The 22,175-nt window shown below is 36.7% G+C and overlaps 1 protein-coding gene across 1 annotated transcript in view; it reads right to left on the minus strand.

Moving 5' to 3' along the window:
* LOC119511807 (complement factor H-like) overlaps positions 1 to 12,035 on the minus strand; it is a 237,720-nt gene extending 225,685 nt beyond the window's left edge. The window contains 3 exon segments of the mRNA XM_037806329.1: positions 11,308 to 11,448; positions 11,451 to 11,480; positions 12,032 to 12,035. Of these exon segments, the coding sequence (XP_037662257.1) occupies positions 11,308 to 11,448; positions 11,451 to 11,480; positions 12,032 to 12,035 (175 nt within the window).
* Positions 12,036 to 22,175: the final 10,140 nt, after the last annotated feature.

The following is a 22,175-nucleotide window of genomic DNA, read 5'->3' on the forward strand; positions in this document are numbered from 1 at the left end:
AATACTGGCCTCTGTGCATGTCAGGCAGTGACCTCTTGCTCAGTAACACTGAGAGGTACAATTGCCACCCAGGTACAATTCATCAAGCAAATGAAAGAAAGCTTAATTATTTTATGCTTGGCTGTTTTATTTTAAATTTTGCTTTACTATTTAGTTTCAACATTTCTTATAGATTTGGAGGCACATAAAGAGTTTTGAGTTACAATGATTTCAGAGAAAATCAGCTGCATAAATTTGGAGTTCATCTTATACCAGCAGGTATAAACCCTTGCCATTGTACCAGAAAATAATGGAAGAGTTTGTGATACATTCACTGAAGGTACAGAGAGTAGAACCCTTTACTAATAAGCAACATCTCTAAATCTTAGTTAATGTGAAATTTATTTCAAAAAATCAAGCATGTCTTAAAAGAGAGTATGTATTTACATAATTTGGGGTGAATCTTTTTTTATATTGATCTTTAATAAACTAGTCTTGTAAAACAGAGTGCCCAATCCCAGTGCCTCTTCCGGCCTCTGCTTCCCCTAAAGAAAGCAGGCCAAAAGCATCTTGAATTTTAGGTTGTGACTTATACCTGTGACTGAGAAATGAATAAAAGAAAAGGAAAATGTTTGTAAATGTTAGTGTTGTGTGTGTGGTGTGTGTGTGTGTTGTGTGTGTGTGAATGAGTGAAGTGTTCAAGACAAGTATGTCTGGGAATTAAAACATTTCTAAACAGAAAGATTTCCCACTGTGAAAACAAATATATTCTAAGCAAGAGTTTTAAAACTGGGGAGCTGTGACTGAGAAAAAAAATAATTAGAATAATTGGACACTTCCATGAAGAAGTCATTTACACTGAGATATATATTCTCCCAGTGACTAAAGTCTTACTTTGAATTCATAGAAAGAATGAGGGTTTATTCTTAAGTTTATCTTCAACACAGAGAAAAAGGCCTGGTTTCAAATATGTGCTAATAAGTTGTATTTAAACAATTGGATAATAAATTAACTATCTAATTATTTATGAGGAACTCTGGAAGTAAAACAAATGGTGGCGGCTACTGTTACAAGGCATGTATAAATGCCTTCCTTTATTTAGTAGCCATAAATACAATGAAGAATGTAGTGGGACTCCACATACCCTCAACCTAATGCAAGATAATGTGGGTTATCATTGTCTAGTTAAACTTAATCTCTTTCTAAAAATATTTTCTCAACACTGGCCTGAAAGTGGAGGCCACTGAATTGTTCAGGATAGGTTTTTCAAGGAGCTGCTTTCAAGCTCAAGTCACATTTTTTTTTTTAATTATAAAATCAACTCAAAAATTAACCCTAGTTTTGTAAAAGAAGATAACTAGTTAAGTAAGTTTAAACATAATTATAAATCAGGGGCTTTTCAGGGGTCACCTCTTCTTCCTTCCACAGTATGGCAATATCTGCAGAAGTCACCTCTTATGTCACTCAACTTCTGATTCCATGTAGAAAAAACACAGCAACTTGCTTCACTCACCTGCAGAATTCCACATTAATGGTCAGTCCTTTTCATGAATGTTTGCAAACATCTCAGACAGTCATTACCATGCTACAGCAGTATCTTTTTGGTTTGCAGGGATGTATTTTTTTTTTAGCAAATATGATTTGCATGGCTTGCCAGAGCTAAGCAGCCTCTGTGGGGTGGTCGGGGAAACACTTTCTCTTTGCTTTTTTTTTTGCATGGTGGGGGTGTGGGTGAGGCATTGATGTTCTATACGATTCTGAAATAGTTGGTGGTAACATTGTTCCACTTGGCTTCAGTTAACCTCTGGACTTTCACAACTGAAGATCCACAAATGTTGTTTAAGAAAAGTTGCAGAACAAGCAATTGGCATAGGTATTCATGCAAAAAAAAAATACTTCTGTTCCAATATTTTAATATAATTGTGTAACTGGGAGCCAAAAATATACTCTGCTTTTCAACTGCAAAACAGTATTTCTGAAACCTGTGAACTGACTATATTTCACTTCTTAGGCCGTGATAACTTGAAACCATCACTTTGAAGATGTGGCATGCTAAGTAGAAAAAATTAGGTTGAAAGGTTTGCACTAGATGTCCGACATATTATAATCTAAAGTAGTTAACACAGTGTGGTACTGGAACACTGATATAAAAACTAACTTACTTTGGGAACACAACAGAGGATTCAGATTATAGTCCATTACATATGTTTATGATATATGCTCAGGTGAAATTACAGATAACTGGGGAAATATTGGTTTCCATTTTTTCTGAAGAGGAAACCTGATAATAGCATGTATAAAAAAGAACTTGAAATGGATTAATCTATAACAGGGAAGGCAAAATGTCAAAGTTTTTAGAATAAAATACTTCATTATCTCTATGGTCCTTGAGAAGACACAATAATATTAACGAACCAGGTTTGATCATTGATTGTAGGAAAAAATAAACTGTGTTCACTAAGATTTTCTTAAAGAAAGAAAAACACAAAGCCATAGAAAAGGAGAAAATACTTGGCAATAGCTATAGCTGAAATTTATATTCAAAATATACTAAGAATCCCAATAAATCAATACAAAAATACACAAAAATATAAATTTAGAAAACCATAATTTCCATTGTATAGATTAGAAAAAGTAATCACCAATAAGTATATGAGTACATGCATAGCCAAATTTAAAAAAAGGAATTCAAATTACACTATAATGCTACAATATTTTACAACTACTCAAAGTGCAAACACTAAAATACAACATCACTAATCATTAGCAAGGATGTAAAACAATGGACTGTTGATTATGAATGCATATTGTTCCATGCCCAGTGGAAAACAACTGGGAATCACCTTGTAATTTAGGACATACACAATGTCTCAGAAAATGTGTTCCAAGTTATACATCTTTGAGAAACACAGAGAAGCAACATCACTTAAAAATTTATGTGGAATAGCTACTTAAATATGAATGACATTTTAGTTAGCATTGGATTTATTTTCTATTTAAATTTGTAATCATTCTGAGTCAACAGATTTAGTGGTTTTGTTGCAAATATTTCATGGGACTTAACCAACAAATATTGTTTTCAAATTCCTTTTCTGTATTCTTCAATAATATTTTTAGATAGATTTATTTTCCTACATTTTATCAAGAAATTTGTGTTTATACTTGTATGCATAGAAAAAAACACAAAATATGTTCTATTGGCAGGACAAGAAGAAATTAAATAAGCATGTTGCTGCAGTTAATTATATGAGTCTTATGAAATAATAACATGGGGAGATCTCAGAGCAGTCACTTACTGACACGGATGCATCTGGGAGTAGGGGACCAGTCATTCTCTGTACATGTAATTTTGGTCTGTTCATTTGGAAGACTGTAGCCAGGATTGCACACAATATTTATGAATTCATTCTCTAAATATGTGTAGCTTTCATTTGAAGCACGTCCATTTTCAAGTAGAGTAGAAATAGCATTGTCCTAAAAAACAATAAAAAAAGAAAAATGAAAAATGTAACACACAGAATTTTGCTCAAGATAATAAATAATAATAATAATAATAATAAATAATGAAATTGGAAATTTTATGTTGTATGTATGTTAGTGTAATAAATTTAAAAAAACACAGGCCTTTACAATGCAGTGAACCCTAAAGTAAACTATGGGTTACAGTTAATAGCGTAGTTACAATACTATTCTTCATGAGTTGCAACAAAGGCTCCACACTAATGCAGAATGTTAATCATAGTAGTAACGCTGGGTGTTAGGCAGGATTTATGGGAACTCTGTAAATTCTGCATGATTTTTTCTGTAAACTGACAACTTCTTTAATAAAACATATGAAACAATTCCCTTTACAATGTTTAAATGAGAATGCTATACCCATCCAAATTCTGTGCTATTCCCTCACCATCTCTGAATGATGTGCACCGTATAATTTTAAAGATACTGACTTACGGCAGCATGTTACTGCTGGTGACATCCTTCTTTTGTGCATGTAATGTTAACCACCGTTGTGTGTCGTGTAGGAGTCCAAAAATTCTGATCACAGTAGTAATAGTAATATTTTCCTATATGTACTGGAAAGTAGGTCTATAATAGCCTTCATTATATAGATCTCCATGTTTTATATGTGGAAAATCACAGGGTTTCACTTGGAATACAAAAATACAAACAGAAATATTTTACCATAATAAGCATATCAAATTGGATTTTTTATTTTTTTTCATTGCTGAATTATACTCTTTGTACCATAATTGCACCCCTTGCATTAGGGAATCAAGACAAGGAAATTTATCAAATTCTTACCACTGATGTACCTGGAGGGGTCATTGCTAAAGAAAATGAAGTTATACCTTTTGGGGTCACATGAGGCATAAACTTGTGTGAGGACCGTCCAACAAGAAACTGCACAGACCTATTTAATGTATTTTCCTTGAGTACATGTATCTCAGCCAGCCCTGGTTGGTAAGTCAACATCCTGATGAGGGATGAAGATGCAGATTTTACCCCCTCAGCCAACCTGACTTCTGCCTTCTTTCTTTTTCGCCACCTTTCATGAAAGGGATTCTTTCCTTTCAAGCCCAACTCAGATTTAGGGGAGAGGAAAAGGAAGAGACAGAGTGAGAGAGAGAAGAGGGAGGAAGGGAGAGACATATTAATAACCTTAGTTTATTTTTCTAGTCTTGTAGACCAATTTAAGAAATATAGAGAAGCAAAAAAAGCTCCTTTGATTACATTACAGAGAAAAAATTCTTATTTGTGTCTTGCACATATTCGTCCAGGCCAATCTTCCTTTCCTAATTCTTTAACCAACAAAAGTGGACCAGGAGAACCTAAGATGGCAGCTAGGTGGGACAGGGCAAGAAAACACCTCCATGAAAAATACAGGATAAAAACCCGACAGTGACCCAGGACACCACTTCCACCATAGCACAAGCCAGACAAGGTCTGCTAAATCCACAGGTAAAGTGCATTTGGTGAAAGCAGGAGTCTGCATTCTGAAATGAGTGAGTAAGCCAGCTGAAAGTCCAGCGGCCGCACTGCAGTGTGGGGAAACAGTGGGCTGGCATTTGGAGATGGACTAGTTCTTTAAAAAAAAAAAGAAAGCCCGGGAGCAGCTGCAGATATGATGGGGAGAGCTGTGCACTGAAGCACGGTGGGAGCGGGCTGGGCTAACACCTCGGTGTCTGGCATGGAGGATACCCCTTCCCACACCCGCTGCTGATTGTCTCGAGACCAGGGGAGCAGAGGGGAGCGAAAAGGAGAAAAAAAATGCATTCCTTGCAGCCATTCCCTCAGCGGGCAAGGGACGCTCCTGCCTGGGGCCAGACCCACAGCCCAGAGCCATGCCAAGAAACCCAGTGCAACAGGGAGTCTTTCCCACAGCACTAAACACATGCCACAATATTGGCCATGGACAGTGGCCTTTAGTGCACCCACAGATGATTGTCCTGTAGCTGGGAGAGTGGAGCTGTTTGAAAAGGGGGAAGTTAACCTGTCCCATTCAACCATCTTTGAAGTGGGCTGGGAATGCCCCTGCATGGCCTGGTGACCTAGGGCTTCCCTGGAGGCTGGCGCACACTTGTGACATGGCCCAGCCCTCCCTCAGCAGAGGTCCTGGAAGAGCACAGCTGGGAAGGGAGACCCACTTGGAAACCCCAGGGACCCTAGGTGAAAACCAAGGAGTTCTGGCTCAGGGCAGAGCCAATCTGTGGAAAGACTGAAATGAAGCCTTAGGCTCCTGCAACAGCCTTAAATCACATGGGAACACCTGGGACTGGTTTGATTATTAAAGCTGCCCTGCCTCCCTAACCACTAAGACACATGCCCCCACATTCAGGGCAGACAGTACCAACAACACACCCAAACTTGGTGCAGCACAATTGGACCCCACAAGAATCAGACCCCCCACACACCACAAAGACAAATTTGGGGAGAACTGACTTGCGGGGAATAGGGTGACTCACCGGACACCATCTGCTGGTTAGTTAGAGAAAGTGTATGCCACCAAGCTGCAGTTCTGATAAATTAGGGATCAAGTAAAGCAAATGCCAAGAGGCCAAAAATAACAGAAAAATCTTAAAGCATATTGTAAAACCCAGACGATATGGAGAACCCAAACCCAAACACGCAATTAAAAGATCAAAAGTCACACAGTATTTGGCAAAATTAATCAAGGAACTACAGACAAGCAACAAGAGCATGGCATAGGGATATAAAGGACATGAAGAAGAGTATGGCACAGGATATGAAGGACATAAAGAAGAACCTAGAGGAGCACAAAGAAGAAATTGTAAGAGTAAATAAAAAAATAGAAGATCTTGTGGAAATAAAAGAAACTGTAGGTCAAATTAAAAAGACTCTGGATACTCATAATACAAGATTAGAGGAAGCTGAAGAACAAGTCAGCCTCCTTGAGGACCACAGAACAGAAAATGAAAGAACAAAAGAAGAATGGAGAAAAAATTTGAAATGGATCTCAGGGATATGATAGATAAAATAAAATGTCCTAGTTTAAGACTCATTGGTGTCCCAGAAGGGGAAGAGAAGGGTAAAGGTCTAGAAAGAATATTCAAAGACATTGTTGGGGACAACTTCCCAAACCTTCTACATAATATAAAAACACAAAGCATAAATGCCCAGCCAACTCCAAATAGAGTAAATCCAAATAAACCCACTCCAAGACATATTCTGATCAGACTGTCAAATACTGAAGAAAAGCAGTAAGTTCTGAAAGCAGCAAGAGAAAAGCAATTCACTGCATACAAAGGAAACAACATAAGACTAAGTAGTGACTACAGCAGCTACCATGGAGGTGAGAAGGCAGTGGCATGACATATTTAAAATTCTGAGAGAGAAAAATTTCCAAGCAAGAATACTTTATCCAGCAAAACTCTCCTTCAAATTTGAGGGAGAGCTTAAATTTTTCACAGACAAACAAATGCTGAGAGATTTTCCTAATAAAAGACCTGCCCTACTTCAGATACTAAAGGGAGCACTACCAACAGAGAAACAAAGAAAGGAGGGAGAGATATAGAGAATTTAAACAGACATATGCAGAACTTTACATCCCAGGACACCAGGACACACATTCTTCTCTAGTGATCATGGAACTTTCTCCAGAATGGACCATATGCTGGGACATAAAAACAAGCCTCAATAAATTTAAAATAAAAATGAATTTATTCAAAGCACATTCTCTGACCACAATGGAATTCAAATAGAAGTCAATAACCATTAGAGACTTGGAGAAATCACAAACACCTGGAGGATAAAAATGAGGGGGAAATGAAAACATTCCTGGATAATCAAAAGCTGAGGGTCTTCACCACCAGTAGATCAGTCCTATAAGAAAAGCTAAAGGGAATTGAGAAGGTTGAAAAGAAGGGACATGAAACAATTGACTGAAACTACATGAAGAAATAAAGATTATCAGTAAAGATCACATGGTAAATATAAATACCAATACTACTGTATTTTTGATTTGTAACTCCACTATTTACTTCCTGCAGTATCTAAAATACATAAACTGTAATGATTAATCAGTGATTTTGGACTCAATGTAAAATATGTAATTTTTGAGAAGAACTACATAAAGGTGGGGGAATGAGGGAGTAAAGGAACATAGTTTATGTGTCCTATTGAAGTTAAGTTGGTATGAAAGAAAAACAAGATTAACAAAGAAAAACAAGATTGTTATAGATTTAAGATATTAAATTTAAGCCTCATGCTAAACACAAAGAAAGTATCAGAGAATATGACCACAGAGATGAAAAGTAGAGTATCAGTTATGAGAAGTGGGGGAAGGGGCAATGGGGAGTTAAGAAATGAGTGTAGGGTTTCTGTTTGGGGTGAAGGGAAACTTCTAGAAATGGATGGTGGGGAAGGTGATAGCATTGCAACATTCTAAAAGTGATTAATCCCACTAATGGAATGCTAGGGAGGGGGGTGGAATGGGAAGATTTAGGCTGCCTATATGTTTCCACAATTAAAAAAAAAAAAATGACAGTCTAAATAGATGACAATTAAATGCCAAGGATGATCCTGAATGGATATGAGGATGGAGGAGAGGGAGGCTGAAAGGGACACAGATGGGACATAAGGGAAAAAAAAAAAGGAAATATACAATGTAAGCTTTGTATCAATGTTGAATTTATTGAACTTCTTAGCTGTGCTTAATGGGACAAGAATATTCTTGTGCATGGGAAAAGTATATGTGAATTATAGTGTTTGTTCGTTCAGAGAGTGTGTGCAGCTTGCTCTCATATGTTCAGAGGACAGAGCAATAGATGATGGATGATAGGGAGGGAGGGAGGGAGGGAAGGAAAGAAAGAAATGGTGATGTGACAGGATGTTAAAGGTGGTGGACTAGCGGTAACAAGGGAGGGGGGGTCGGGGTATGCTGGAGTTCTATGTATGGGCGTTTGCTATTGTTTTTGCAACTGTTCCTGTAAGTTTGAATTTATTTCAAAATAAAATTTCTTAAATAAAAAAAAGTGGACTAGGAATATTTCTTAATAACTAAATAATTAAGTTTATGGGGAACTGCTTACTGACTTCTAATTTTAGCTGGTGAATGAAATGCTTTCTAATGTGTCTTACATAATATTTATTTTCATGTGGTACCATATAATCATACTTTTTAAAATTATTCTAACATTTGAAATAGTTTTGACTGAAATGTTTAGGTGCTATATTGTCTATTGACAGGTTTATATCTCATTTTTTCAGAAATTTTGCACTTTTCTTGGGATGTTTTAGAGACACATTGATATTTTTAATTCCAGATTAGTATTATTTTTTCCATGAAACATGACACTTCTATTTCAAGAAGCCTCATGTAACAAGTTAAAAAAATATTCCAATGCACACACACAATTTTGCAGCAACTGCTCCTCATAATCTTCATCTTTCTGTCTTGTAATCACTGATGAGGTCTCTTTTTTGCCGCATTAGAAATTTTCTCAAGTAGTTTCTTCCAGTGTGTTATGAGGATGATACATTTTTCATTCTTGCTTATCCTAAATGTCTTTCTTTACCCAAGATGTGTAAATCATACCTTCTCTAGTTATAAAATCTTAGTCTACATCTCTACTGTCCATTTCTCTCATACTTGATACATTTTACCCACTTTTTTAGCTTCCAATATATTGCAGGGTTAAAATGATCATCTGAATATCATTTCTTTTAAGTAAACTGCTAGTTTTTTTTTTTTTTTCCATTCCCACTTTTGGTGATTATAATATTTTCTTTTTACCTCCTGGTTTTGCAAATGCCCTAATGATATGTCAAGGCATACCAGTTAGTGATAGCAATAATTCCACCTTGCACAAGCTTGAGTTTTTGGGGACTGTAAGAACTGATTCTGAAAAACTCAAATTCCCCATTATATTGTAGAGCATAGATTGATTGAGACTTAGTGGTCTGACCTCAGGACAAGTGTGTTTATCTACTTCATTTTGATAATTCATAGAATATGAATGAAATAAAATAGCCTAATATCATTTCTTTCCAAAAGGTACAAAAAAGAGACATAATGAAAAGCATGTATCATTTTTATTACAGGCCTGTGCACCTTTACTATTCTCTCACTTATTTGAGTATGAGTCTACCTTTAGCTCTTTTACAAGGTAGCTCCCTAAAGCAAATATAATGTAACACCTATGATCTGTTAGCTTTGAGATTGGCAGGGCTAAGAACAGCCTTCTTTCACCTGCTGTACTTCTATCAATGCAGGTTGTATTTTCTTAGCAGTTATGGTGGTTCCATCATAATGTTGACTCAAACTGGTCTCAAAATTGATTAAAATATTGACTGATTTAAAAGATGTTGCTAATTAGCTTGTACTAGTACAGTAGATTTTTTTTTCAACCTATCACTGTTAAATTTCATCTTATTGGATCAGTCCATTATATAACACTTTCTTTGATTGACAGATCTGTCGTATTGCAGATTCACTATTATCATCTCCTGTATCATTCCAGTTGTGTATTTGTACTGCATTTCTCCTAAACCATTAAACTCTTCAATGACAACAATGAGTAATAGGCTCAAGAATATAGTCTTTCATCTGTTCTTCAGACTGGGTTGTTTAATAAAATTGCAAACTATCTGATAAGCCATCTAACAAATCATTATCTCTATTGTGTTCCAGGAATTCCAAAAGTTCCCTCTGGCATAATATACTGAGGCCCAGTTATAATTGCACTGACTTATGCCCCTCACCTACCATTTTCCTAAACCAACCAAAATTTATTAAATATTTTCCTTGTATTTCATATGTATATGGAAATAAGGTTCACAGTGATAATAGCTTTCTCTCTTATCAAATCATGCTTTTCATAATTTGTTCTGGTATTGTGCTTGGAGTTAACATTGAGTTCATTGGCCTATAATTTGATTCATTAAATTTTCTTTCATGGATATCCAGTTTAAATGTGGTACAGCTTTACAGTGTCCTGTGATATAGACAGGAAAGGAGTATGATTGTAGAGACAGAAAAAATTTGGAAAATGGACAATGCAAGCATCCCCATAAATCTAATACTCTGTTGAACTGTATGGCATTTTGCTATATGTAAGGGTTTTTAAAAATTATGCAATTTCTTCAACACTCATTCCTCCAAAAAGTGGAGACTCATTCCCCTCCCTTTGATTGTGAGCTGGACAGAGTGACTCACTTTTAAAGAACAGATCTGGCTGAAGTGATAGTGTGTGTCTAGATCATAACAGATATTGAGGCTTCCTCCTCTGGAATCACTAGCTCTGGGAAAACTAGTTGTCATTCAAGCAACCTGTGGAAAGATCCATGCGGCAAGGAACTGTGGCCTCCTGCCTAAGCCATATGAGTGAGCCATCTTGGAAGTGGATCTCCCAGCCCAGTCAAGCCGCTAGATGTCTGCAGCCTGGGCCAACATTCTCACTGCAAACACAAAGGGGAGACTGACTCTGGACAACTCACCTAAATCACTCTCAAATTTGTGATCCATAGAACTGTGAGATAAATAAAGTTTGTTGTTTTAAGCCACATGGTTTTTGGGGAAAATTTATTATATAGCAATAATAACTAATACACATGTGCTAGATTGCACTATTCTTACACAATCTTATAATTCATATATTTGGGGAATTGTATTTTTAGAGAAATACATATTCATACACACAGTGTTTTTGAGTGTTGAAACAAAACAGTGTTTAGCATATAAAAATGAGTTTTTGATTTGAAAAGCAAAGAATAGCTACAAAGGCTCTATTTTTACTATGCAATAATAAAGCATACTTTGTATTTAGGGAAAGTTATTTCAGAATTAAAAAGTAGGAAAACAGAACTTACAAGCACATCTTGGAACAGGTACCCAGCCACTGCCAGTACATATTGCTGTATTTCCCTGGGTTGAAGGATAAAAGCCAGTTTTACAGTGGTAGGTGATTTTATCTTCACTTCTGTGTATAGTCCTTTCAGGTGTGAAGAAACATTTGCAACATGAGGAGGATCACATGTTACTTCTGAAAAGAAACAGGATATACCCACTGAAAATAATCAAGTACATGAACATGAAGAAGTTCATGTCATTTATTTGTCCTTAGTAGTACAGATATTGACAAGAAAATCAGTAGCAGTCTCATATCCTTCCTGTTATATCACTCATATGCTTCTCCTCTATTTGTTATCTGATAAATTATACCCTCTTGATTTCTTTCTCCAATGCCATCCACACATAATGATATTCCATATCTGTCAATCACCTCATAATATATCACTTCACCTATCTCTTCGCCTCTCTACAACCTCCTTATTTCAGCAGCTGCCATAAGATCTGTTTACAAACAGTTGGGTTTTCTTCCTTCCAGACACGTGGTCAAATTGCCCACCTCTTTGAATTGGACATGGCCATCTGAAGAAAATATGAATTAATATGTATCACTTTAGTAAAGAACTTTAAAAGTCATTGTGTGAAACTCTACATTCTCCTGTCCACAGAGCAGTTAGAAGGAAGCACATAGAGAGATGATGTTTTAGAATTAGAGTCTTGGAATTAAATTCATGACCAGAGTACCCATTTGAACTACATTGGAAATGAAGCAAAAACAAAAATTAAAACTGTGATTTATTAGGCTATGGAGATTTGGGGGAATCTTTTTTATTTTTTACTGTAACTCTTAATAACTGAGTCCAGAGATTAGAAAAGCTTTTCTGTAAAGGGCCAGATAGAAGATCTTCCATACACAAACTCAACTCTGTTTTGTCATGTGAATACATACACAATCAACATGCAAACAAATAGGCATGGGTGTGTTCCATTAAAACTTTACAAACAAAGAAAAGACAACAGCTTTGATTTAATGAGAGCTACAGTTTGACACCCCCTAACCTAGGACATCATAATTAACAAAGCTCATTAAAAACATACCATGCCTCCACCTTTGTCTATTTGCGTAATGGTGCTATGACATTGGTACACAATATCTGGTTCAAGTCCCTGCTTTCAATTCTTTGGGAGGTACATTAAGAAGTGGGATTCCCATGTCATAAGGGTAATTATACGGTTCAACTTTCTGAGGAGTCAACAAACTCATTACACCATTTATAATCCCACCACAATGTATAAGAACCCAAATTTCTCCACATCTCATCAACATTTGTGGGACATAACAGTGGGAGTATAGCACATATTGGGAGCAAATTAATGTCTCTGAATTGTATACTTGAAAGTGGCTAAAATGGGAAATTTTCAGTTGCATGTGGGTTATTAAAATAACACTTAAAACATACTATGCCTTTTAAGTATTGTGTAGAAAAGTCACATAACCGTCTATATTGGTGCCATACGGGTGTAAGTTTTGGTAGTTCACCTTTATTTCTAATAGGATATTATCTCTATACTGGTAAAAGTTTATTAAAATAATATGTGGACATCTAACACAAGCTTTAATTAAAATAATTTCAGTGTTTGGATGCTTAAGAATTAATTGGGCTCTAACCTCAAATGAGACTTAAATCTGTTCATCTGTATTTTGTCTTTTTAATCATTTCATTCTGCTATGCCTATTATCTTTCATATACCCATTTCAGTCCAGTAGTATATCTTTACTAAGATTTTACTCCATATTATACCCAAGTTTTACAACAGCTGTTGAAGTCCAAAGCTATGAGATATAAATAAGAAGGGCTTAAATAAGAGACTGGCAAACTGATATTGGGAAAAATCAGAGGGGAGCCAAAAGGAGAAAAAAACTGCATTCCTTGCAGCCATTCCCCAGCAGGCAAGGGACGCTCCTGCCTGGGGCCAGACCCCACATCCCAGAGCTACGCCAAGAACCCAGTGCAACAGGGAGTCTTTCCCTCAGCACTGCACACACACGCCACAATATCGGCCATGTACAGTGGCCTTTAGTGCACCCACAGCTGATTGTCCTGGAGCTGGGAGAGCGGAGCTGTGCAAAAAGGGAAGTTAACCGTCCCATTCAACCATCTTTGAAGCAGGCTGCGAACACCCCTGCATGGCCCCAGGACCAAGGGCTTCCCCAGGAGGCTGGCGTGCACTTGTGACATGGCACAGCCCTCCCACAGCAGAGGTCCTGGAAAGAGCACAGCTGGGAAGGGGGATCTGCTCGGAAACCCCAGGGACCCCTACGCAAATACCAAGGACTGGTGGGTCAGGGCAGAAAATCTGTGGAAAGACCGAAATGAGGTTAGGCTCTGCAACAGCCCTGAATCACTGGAACACCTGGAGGTTTTGATTATTAAAGGTGCCCCTGTCTCCCTAACCACTCAGACAAATGCCCCACATTCAGGGCGGACAGCACCAACAACAAACCCAAAGTTGGTGCACCAATTGGACCCCACAGAATCAAGACCCCACACACCACAAAACAAATCTGGGGAGAACTGACTGAGGGGAATAGGTGACTCACTGGATGCCATCTGCTGGTTAGTTAGAGAAAGTGTATGCCACCAAGCTGCAGTTCTGATAAATTAGGATCAAGTAAAGCAAGTGCCAAGAGGCCAAAAACAACAGAAAATCTTAAAGCATATAATAAACCAAACAATATGGAGAACCCAAACCCAAACTCCCAAATCAAAAGATCAAAAGACACACAGTATTTGGCACAATTAATCAAAGATCTACAGAGAGGCAACAAGAGCATGGCACAGGATATAAAGGACATAAAGAAGACGCTAGAAGAGCACAAAGAACAAATTGCAAGAGTAAATAAAAAAAATAGAAGACCTTATGGAAATAAAAGAAACTGTAGGCCAAATTAAAAAGACTCTGAATACTCATAATACAAGATTAAAGGAAGTTGAACAATGACTCTCCTCAAGGACCACAGAACAGAAAATGAAAGAACAAAAGAAAGAATGGGGAAAATAATCAAAAAACTCAAAATGGATCTCAGGGATATGATAGATAAAATAAAACGTCCAAATTCAAGACTCATTGGTGTCCCAGAAGGGGAAGAGAAGGGTAAAGGTCTAAAAAGAGTATTCAAAGAAATTCTTGGGGAAAACTTCCCAAACCTTCTACACAATATAAATACACAAAGCATAAATGCCCAGCAAACTCCAAACAGAATAAATCCAAATAAACCCACTCCAAGACATATTCTGATCAGACTCTCAAATACTGAAGAGACAGAGCAAGTTCTGAAGGCAGCAAGAGAAAAGCAATTCACCACATACAAAGGAAACAACATAAGACTATGTAGTGACTACTCAGTGGCCACCATGGAGGCGAGCGAGAGGCAGTGGCATGACCATAGTTAAAATTCTCAGAGAGAAAAAGTTCCAGCAAGAATACTTTATCCAGAAAAACTCTCCTTCAAATTTGAGGGAGAGCTTAAATTTTCACAGACAAACAAATGCTGAGAGATTTTCTAATAAAAGACCTGCCCTACTTCAGATACTAAGGGAGCCCTACCAACAGAGAAACAAAGAAAGGATAGAGAGATATAGAGAATTTTAACAGACTTATATAGAACATTACATCCCAGGTCACTGGGGACACACATTCTTCTCTAGTGATCACAGATCTTTCCCAGAATGACCCATATGCTGGGACATAAAAACAAGCCCTCAATAAATTAAAAAGAAAATGAATTTATTCAAAGCACATTCTCTGATGACAATGGAATAGAAATAGAAGTTAATAACCATCAGAGACTTGGAGAAATCACAAACACCTGTAGGGTAAAAAATGAGGGGGAGATGATACATTCCTGGATAATCAGAAGCTGAGGGACTTCACCACCTTAATCAGTTCTATAAGAAAAAGCTAAAGGGAATTGAGCAGGCTGAAAGGAAGCGACACTAAACAATTGACTGAAACTAAATGAAGAAATAAAGATTGCCAGTAAAGAACACATGGTAACTATAAATACCAATACCACTGTATTTTTGATTTATAAACTCCACTATTTACTACTCCTACAGGATCTAAAATACATAAACTGTAATGATAAATCAGTGGTTTTGGGACTCATGTAAAATATGTAATTTTTGACAAGAACTACATAAAGGTGGGGAATGAGGGAGGTAAGGAACATAGTTTATGTGTCATATTGAAGGTTAAGTTTGGTATCAAAGAAAAGAAGATTGTTATAGATTTAGGATATTAAATTTAAGCCCCACGGTAAACACAACGAAAGTATCAGAGAATATGACCATAGAGATGAAAAGTAGAGTAGGGGTTCCAAGAAGCGGGGGAAGGGACAAAGAGGAGTTAAGAAATGAGTGTAGGGTTTGGAGTGAAGGGAAACTTCTAGAAATGGATGGTGAGAACGTGATAGCACTGCAACATTCTAAAATTGTGTTTAATCCCACTAATGGAATGCAAGGGAGGGGGTGGAATGGGTAGATTTAGGCTGCATATATGTTTTCCACAATTGAAGAAAAAAAAAGTCTAATAGATGACAATTAAATGCCAAGGATGATCTTGTATGGGATCTGAGGATGGAGGAGAGAAGGCTGAGAAAGGGACACAGATTGGACAAAGGAAGAAAAAAAAAAGGAAATATAGAATGTAAGCTTTGTATCAATGTTGAATTTCTTGAACTTCTCAACTGCGCTTAATGGGTTGCATAAAAGAATGTTTCTTGTCCATGGAAAGGTATTATGTGAACTATAGAGTTTGTTCAAAGATGTGTGCAACTTGCTCTCATATGTTCAGAGGACAGAGCAATAGATGATGGATGATAGACAGGGAGGGAGGGAAAGAAAGAAATGGTGATGTGACAGGATGTTAAAGGTGGTGGACTGGGGTATCAGGGGAGGGGGGTTGGGGTATGCTGGAGTTCTATGTATGGGGTTTCTACTGTTTTTGCAACTGTTCCTGTAAGTTTGAATTTATTTCAAAATAAAATTTGTTAAATTAAAAGAAAAAGTGGTCTAGGAGTATTTCTAAATAACTAAATAATTAAGTTTACGGGGAACTGCTTACTGACTTCTAATTGTAGCTGGTGAATGAAATGCTTTTTAATGTGTCTTACATAATATTTATTTTAATGTAGTACCCTATAATCGTACTTTGTTAAATTATTCTAACATTTGAAATAGTTCTGACTGAAATGTTTAGGTGCTATATTGTGTATTGACAGGTTTATATCTCATTTTTTCAGAAATTTTGCACTTTTCTTGGGATGTTTTAAAAGCACATTAATATTTTTAATTCCAGATTAGTATTATTTTCTCCATGAAACATGACCCTTCTATTTCGAGAAGCCTCATGTAACAAGTTAAAAAAATATTCCAATGCACACACACAATTTTGCAGCAACTGCTCCTCATAATCTTCATCTTTCTGTCTTGCAATCACTGATGAGGTCTCTTTTTTGCCTCATTAGAAATTTCTCAATTAGTTTCTTCCAGTGTGTTATGTGGATGACACATTTTTCATCCTTGCTTATCCTAAATCTCTTTCTCTACCCAAGATGTGTATATGATATCTTCTCTAGTTATAAAATTGTAGTCTACTCGTCTACAGTCCATTTCTCTCATACTTAATACATTTTACCCACTTTTTTAGCTTCCAATATATTGCAGGTTAAAATGATCATCTGAATCTCATTTCTTTTAAGTAAACTGCTAGTTATTTTTTTCCCATTCCCACTTTTTGGTGATTTATAATATTATCTTTTTACCTCCTGGTTTTGCAAATGCCCCTAATTATATGTCAAGGCATACCAGTTAGGGATAGCAGTAATTCCACCTTGGACAAGCTTGAGTCTTTGGGACTGTAATAACTGATTCTGAAAAACTCAAATTGCCCATTATATTGTAGAGCATAGATTGAGACTTAGTGATCTGACCTCAGGACAAGTGTGTTTATCTACTTCATTTTGATACTTCATAGACTATGAACAAAATAAAATAGTCTAAGATCATTTCTTTCCAAAAGGTACAAAAAGGAGACATAACAAAAAGTATGTATCATTTTTATCACAGGCCTGTGTACCTTTACTATTCTCTCCCTTATTTGAGCATGAGTCTACCTTTAGCTCTTTTACAAGGTAGCTCCCTAAAGCAAATATAACTTAACACCTATGATCTGTTAGCTTTGAGATTGGCAGGGCTAAGAACAGCCTTCTTTCACCTCCTGGACTTCTATCGATGCAGGTTGTATTTTCTTTAGAAGTTATGGTGGTTCCATCATAATGTTGACTCAAACTGGTCTTAAAATTGATTAAAATATTGACTGATTTGAAAGATGTTGCTAATTAGCTTGTACTAGTACAGTTGATTTCTTTTTTTTTTTTTTAACCTACCACTGCTAAATTTCATCTTATTGAATTCAATCTATTACATAGCACTTTCTTTGATTGACGGATCTGTCCTACTGCAGATTCACTATTATCATCCCCTATATCACTCCAGTTGTGTATTTGTTCTGCATTTCCCCTAAACCATTAAACTCTTCAATGACAACAATGAGTAATAGGCCCAAGAACAGTCTTGCATCAGTTCTTCAGACTGGGTTGTTTAATAAAATTGCAAACTATCTGATAAGCCATCTAACAAATCATTATCTCCATTCTGTTCACAGGAATTCCAAAAGTTCCCTTTGGCATAATACACTGAGGCCCAGTTATAATTGTACTGACTTATGCCCCTCACCTACCATTTTCCTAAATCGACCAAAAATTTATTAAATATTTTCCTTGTATTTCATATGTATATGGAAATAAGGTTCACAGTGATAATAGCTTGCTATCTTATTAAATCATGCTTTTCATAACTTGTTCTGGTATTATGCTTGGAATTAACTTTGAGTTCATTGGCCTATAATTTGATTCATTAAATTTTCTTTCATGGACAGCCAGTTTAAATGTGGTACAACTTTACAATGTACTGTGATACAGACAGGAAAGGAATATGATTGTAGGGACAGAAAAAATTTGGAAAATGGACAATGCAAGCATCCCCATAAATCTAATACTCTGTTGAACCGTATGGCATTTTGCTATATATAAGGGTTTTTAAAAATTATGCAATTTCTTCAACACTCATTCCTCCAAAAAATGGAGCCTCATTCCCTTCCCTTTGATTGTGAGCTGGACAGAGTGACTCACTTTTAAAGAACAGATCTGGCTGAAGTGATAGTGTGTGTCTAGATCATAACAGATATTGAGGCTTCCTCCTCTGGAATAACTAGCTCTGGGAAAACAGTTGTCATTCAAGCAACCTGTGGAAAGATCCATGTGGCGAGGAACTGTGGCCTCCTGCCTAAAGCCATATGAGTGAGCCATCTTGGAAGTGGATCTCCCAGCCCAGGCAAGCCACTAGATGACTGTAGCCTGGGCCAACATTCTCACTGCAAACACAAGGGGGGAGCCTGACTCTGGAAAACCCACCTAAATCACTCTCAAATTCGTGATCCATAGAAACTGTGAGATAATTAAAGTTTGTTGTTTTTAGCCACATGGTTTTGGGAAAAATTTATATAGCAATAAATAATATACATGTGTTAGATTGCACTATTCTTACCCAACCTTGTAATTCATATATTTGACGAATTATATTTTTAGAGAAATACATATTCATACATACATGTTTTTGAGTATTGAAACAAAAGTGTTTAGTATATAAAAATGAGTTTTTGAGCCTACTTAATATTGCCTGATTTGAAAAGCAAAGAATAGCTACAAAGGCTCTATTTTTACATATACAATAATAAACATACTTTTGTATTTAAGGAAAGTTATTTCAGAACCAAAAAGTAGGTAAATGGTACTTACAACCACATCTTGGAACAGGTACCCAACCACTGTCAGTACATATTGCTGTATTTCCCTGGGTTGAAGGATGAAAGCCAGTTTTACAGTGGTAGGTGATTTTATCTTCGCTTCTGTGTAGAGTCCTTTCAGGTGTGAAGAAACCATTTGCAACATGAGGAGGATCACATGTTACTTCTGAAAAGAAACAGGATGTACAGATAATGTAGAAACTAATACCCACTAAAAATAATCAAGTACATGAACATGAAGAAGTTCATGTCATTTATTTTTCCTTAGTAGAACAAATATTGACATAATAATCAGCGCAGCCTCATATCTTTCCTTCTATATCACTCATATGCTCTCTGCTGTATTTGTTATCTGATATATATATACCCTCTTGATCTCTCTTACTCTGATGCCATCCACACATCATGATATTCCATACCTTGCAATCAAACTCATGATATATCACTTCTACTATCCCTTCCACTATCCACAACCTCCTTGACTTCTGTAGCTGTCATAATAGCTGTTTACAAACATTCGGGTTCTCTTCCTTTCAGACACATAGTAAAATTGCCCACCTCTTTGAATTGGACATGACCATCTGAAAGAAATGTGGAAGTAATATGTGTCACTTTAGCAACACAGTTTTCTATGAAATTCTATGCTTACTCTCCAGAGCAGCAGTGATAAGGAAGCAAATGGAGAGATGATGTTTTAGAATTAAAGTTTTAGAATTAAATTCACGACCAGACTTCTCTTTTGACCTACATTGGAAATGAGGCACAAACAAGAAATAAACTATGATTTATTAGGTGTTCTAGTTTGCTAATGCTGCCGGAATGCAAAACACCATGAATGGATTGGCTTTTATAAAGGGGGTTTATTTGGTTACATAGTTATAGTCTTAAGGCCATAAAGATTCCAAGGTAACTCATCAGCAATCCAGTACCTTCACTGGAGGATGGCCAATGGCATACGGAAAACCTCTGTTAGCTGGGAAGGCATTTAGCTGGCATCTGCTCCAAAGCTCTGGTTTCAAAATGGCTTTCTCCTAGGACGTTCCTCTCTAGGCTGTAGTGCCTCAAAAATGTCACTCTTAGTTGCACTTGGGATATTTGTCCTCTCTCAGCTTCTCTGGAGCACGAGTCTCCTTTCAATGGCCATCTTCAAACTGTCTCTCATCTGCAGCTCCTGTGCTTTCTTCAAAGTGTCCCTCTTGGCTGTAGCCCCTCTTCAAAAGGTCACTCGCAACTGCACTGTGTTCCTTCTGTTTGCCAGATCATTTATATGGCTCCACTGATCGAGGCCCACCCTGAATGGTTGGGGCCATGCCTCCATGGCAATTATCTCATCAGTGTTATCACCTACAGTTGGGTGGGGCACATTTCCATGCAAACAACCTAATCCAAACATTCCAACTTAATCCCCACTAATATGTCTGCCCCACAAGATTGCATCAAAGAATACGGCTTTTTCTGGGGGACATAATACATTCAAACCAGCACATTAGGCTACTGAGTTTTGTGAAAACATTTTTCTTACTGTAACTCCTTAACATAGTCCAGAGATTAGAAAGGCTTTTCTGTAAAGGGTCAGATAAAAGATCTCTGATACAACTACTCAACTCTGTTTTTGTAGCGTGAATACAGACATAGAGAAAGTAAAAAAAAAATAGGCATGATTATGTTCCATATAAACTTTACAAACCAAGAAAAGAGAACAGCCTTGATTTAACTTGAGAGTTACAGATTGACACCCCCTAACCTAGGACATCATAATTAATAAAGCTCATTAAAAAAATGTGTCCACCTTTTGACTATTGTGAATAATACTGCGATGAACACTGGTGTACAAATATCTGTTTGAGTCCCTGATTTCAGTTCTTTTGGGTTTATACTAAGAAGTAGGATTGCCAGGTTCAACTTTCTGAGAAATTGGCAAACTTATTGTACAATTTTATAATCCCACCAAAAATGTATGAGAGTTCAAATTTCTCTACATCTTCACCAACACTTACTTTTTGGTTTTGATTTTTTTTTAAATAGACATCCTAGTGGGTACAATGTGGTATACTACAATATTGTGAGTGTAATTAATACTGCTGAATTGTTAATGGCTAAATGGCTAAAATGGGAAATTTTTAGTTGTATGTGTGTTACTAAAATGAAGTTTAAAGCATACCATGCTTCTTAAATATTGATGTAGGAAAGTCACATAACCATCTATATTGGTGCCTATTGTATTTTGGACTAAAGACCTGTGGTGTAAATTCAATATTGCCTGACATCCATTTATATGACCCTAATTTACTTCCTCATCCATTTCCCAAACCTTCCCCATAATTCTCACGTTCCTCAAGCCACCTACTCCAATTGCCCCTTCAACAACAAGTAAGTACCTCCATTCACAGAAAACAATTGAGACTACCAATTGTGATTTTCTTCATTTCTTTCCAATATTCCTTCAGTGGAATATCTATATATATTCCAGGCTTAAGTATTTACTTCAATTTTAGAAGATAATATGTTTCTTTAAAATTCAGGCTAGCTTCTCACCTGTAGACCTTCCATTTTCCTGTATCTTGCACCATTGTTTATTCCTTTCCCCCTTTCTCATGTTATCAACTGCTCTTTCTGAAATGGATATGCAAGTTTTTCCAGTTTTAAAATCCTTCCCTTAACAGTTTGACTGATGTGCTACGCTATTCCTTCCCTTCTCATTCAAGATCCTCAAAGCACCATTTTACAACTTCTATGTCCATTTTCCCACCTCCCATTTATTCTTTAACACACTGGTATCTGGATTCTAATGCCTCCATCGTGCTAGCACTTATCTGAGCAACGTCACTGATGTCCTCCAATTTCCAAATCCCAAAACTCTTTGAATTCCATTTATTATAGTAGTTGGTATGTATTATGGGCCCCTCAATTATTTGTTGAGCTGAACAGATATGTCACCTTTAATATTTGCAACTGTTGA

Source organism: Choloepus didactylus, chromosome 2, assembly GCF_015220235.1.
Source record: "Choloepus didactylus isolate mChoDid1 chromosome 2, mChoDid1.pri, whole genome shotgun sequence".
NCBI lineage: Eukaryota > Metazoa > Chordata > Mammalia > Pilosa > Megalonychidae > Choloepus > Choloepus didactylus.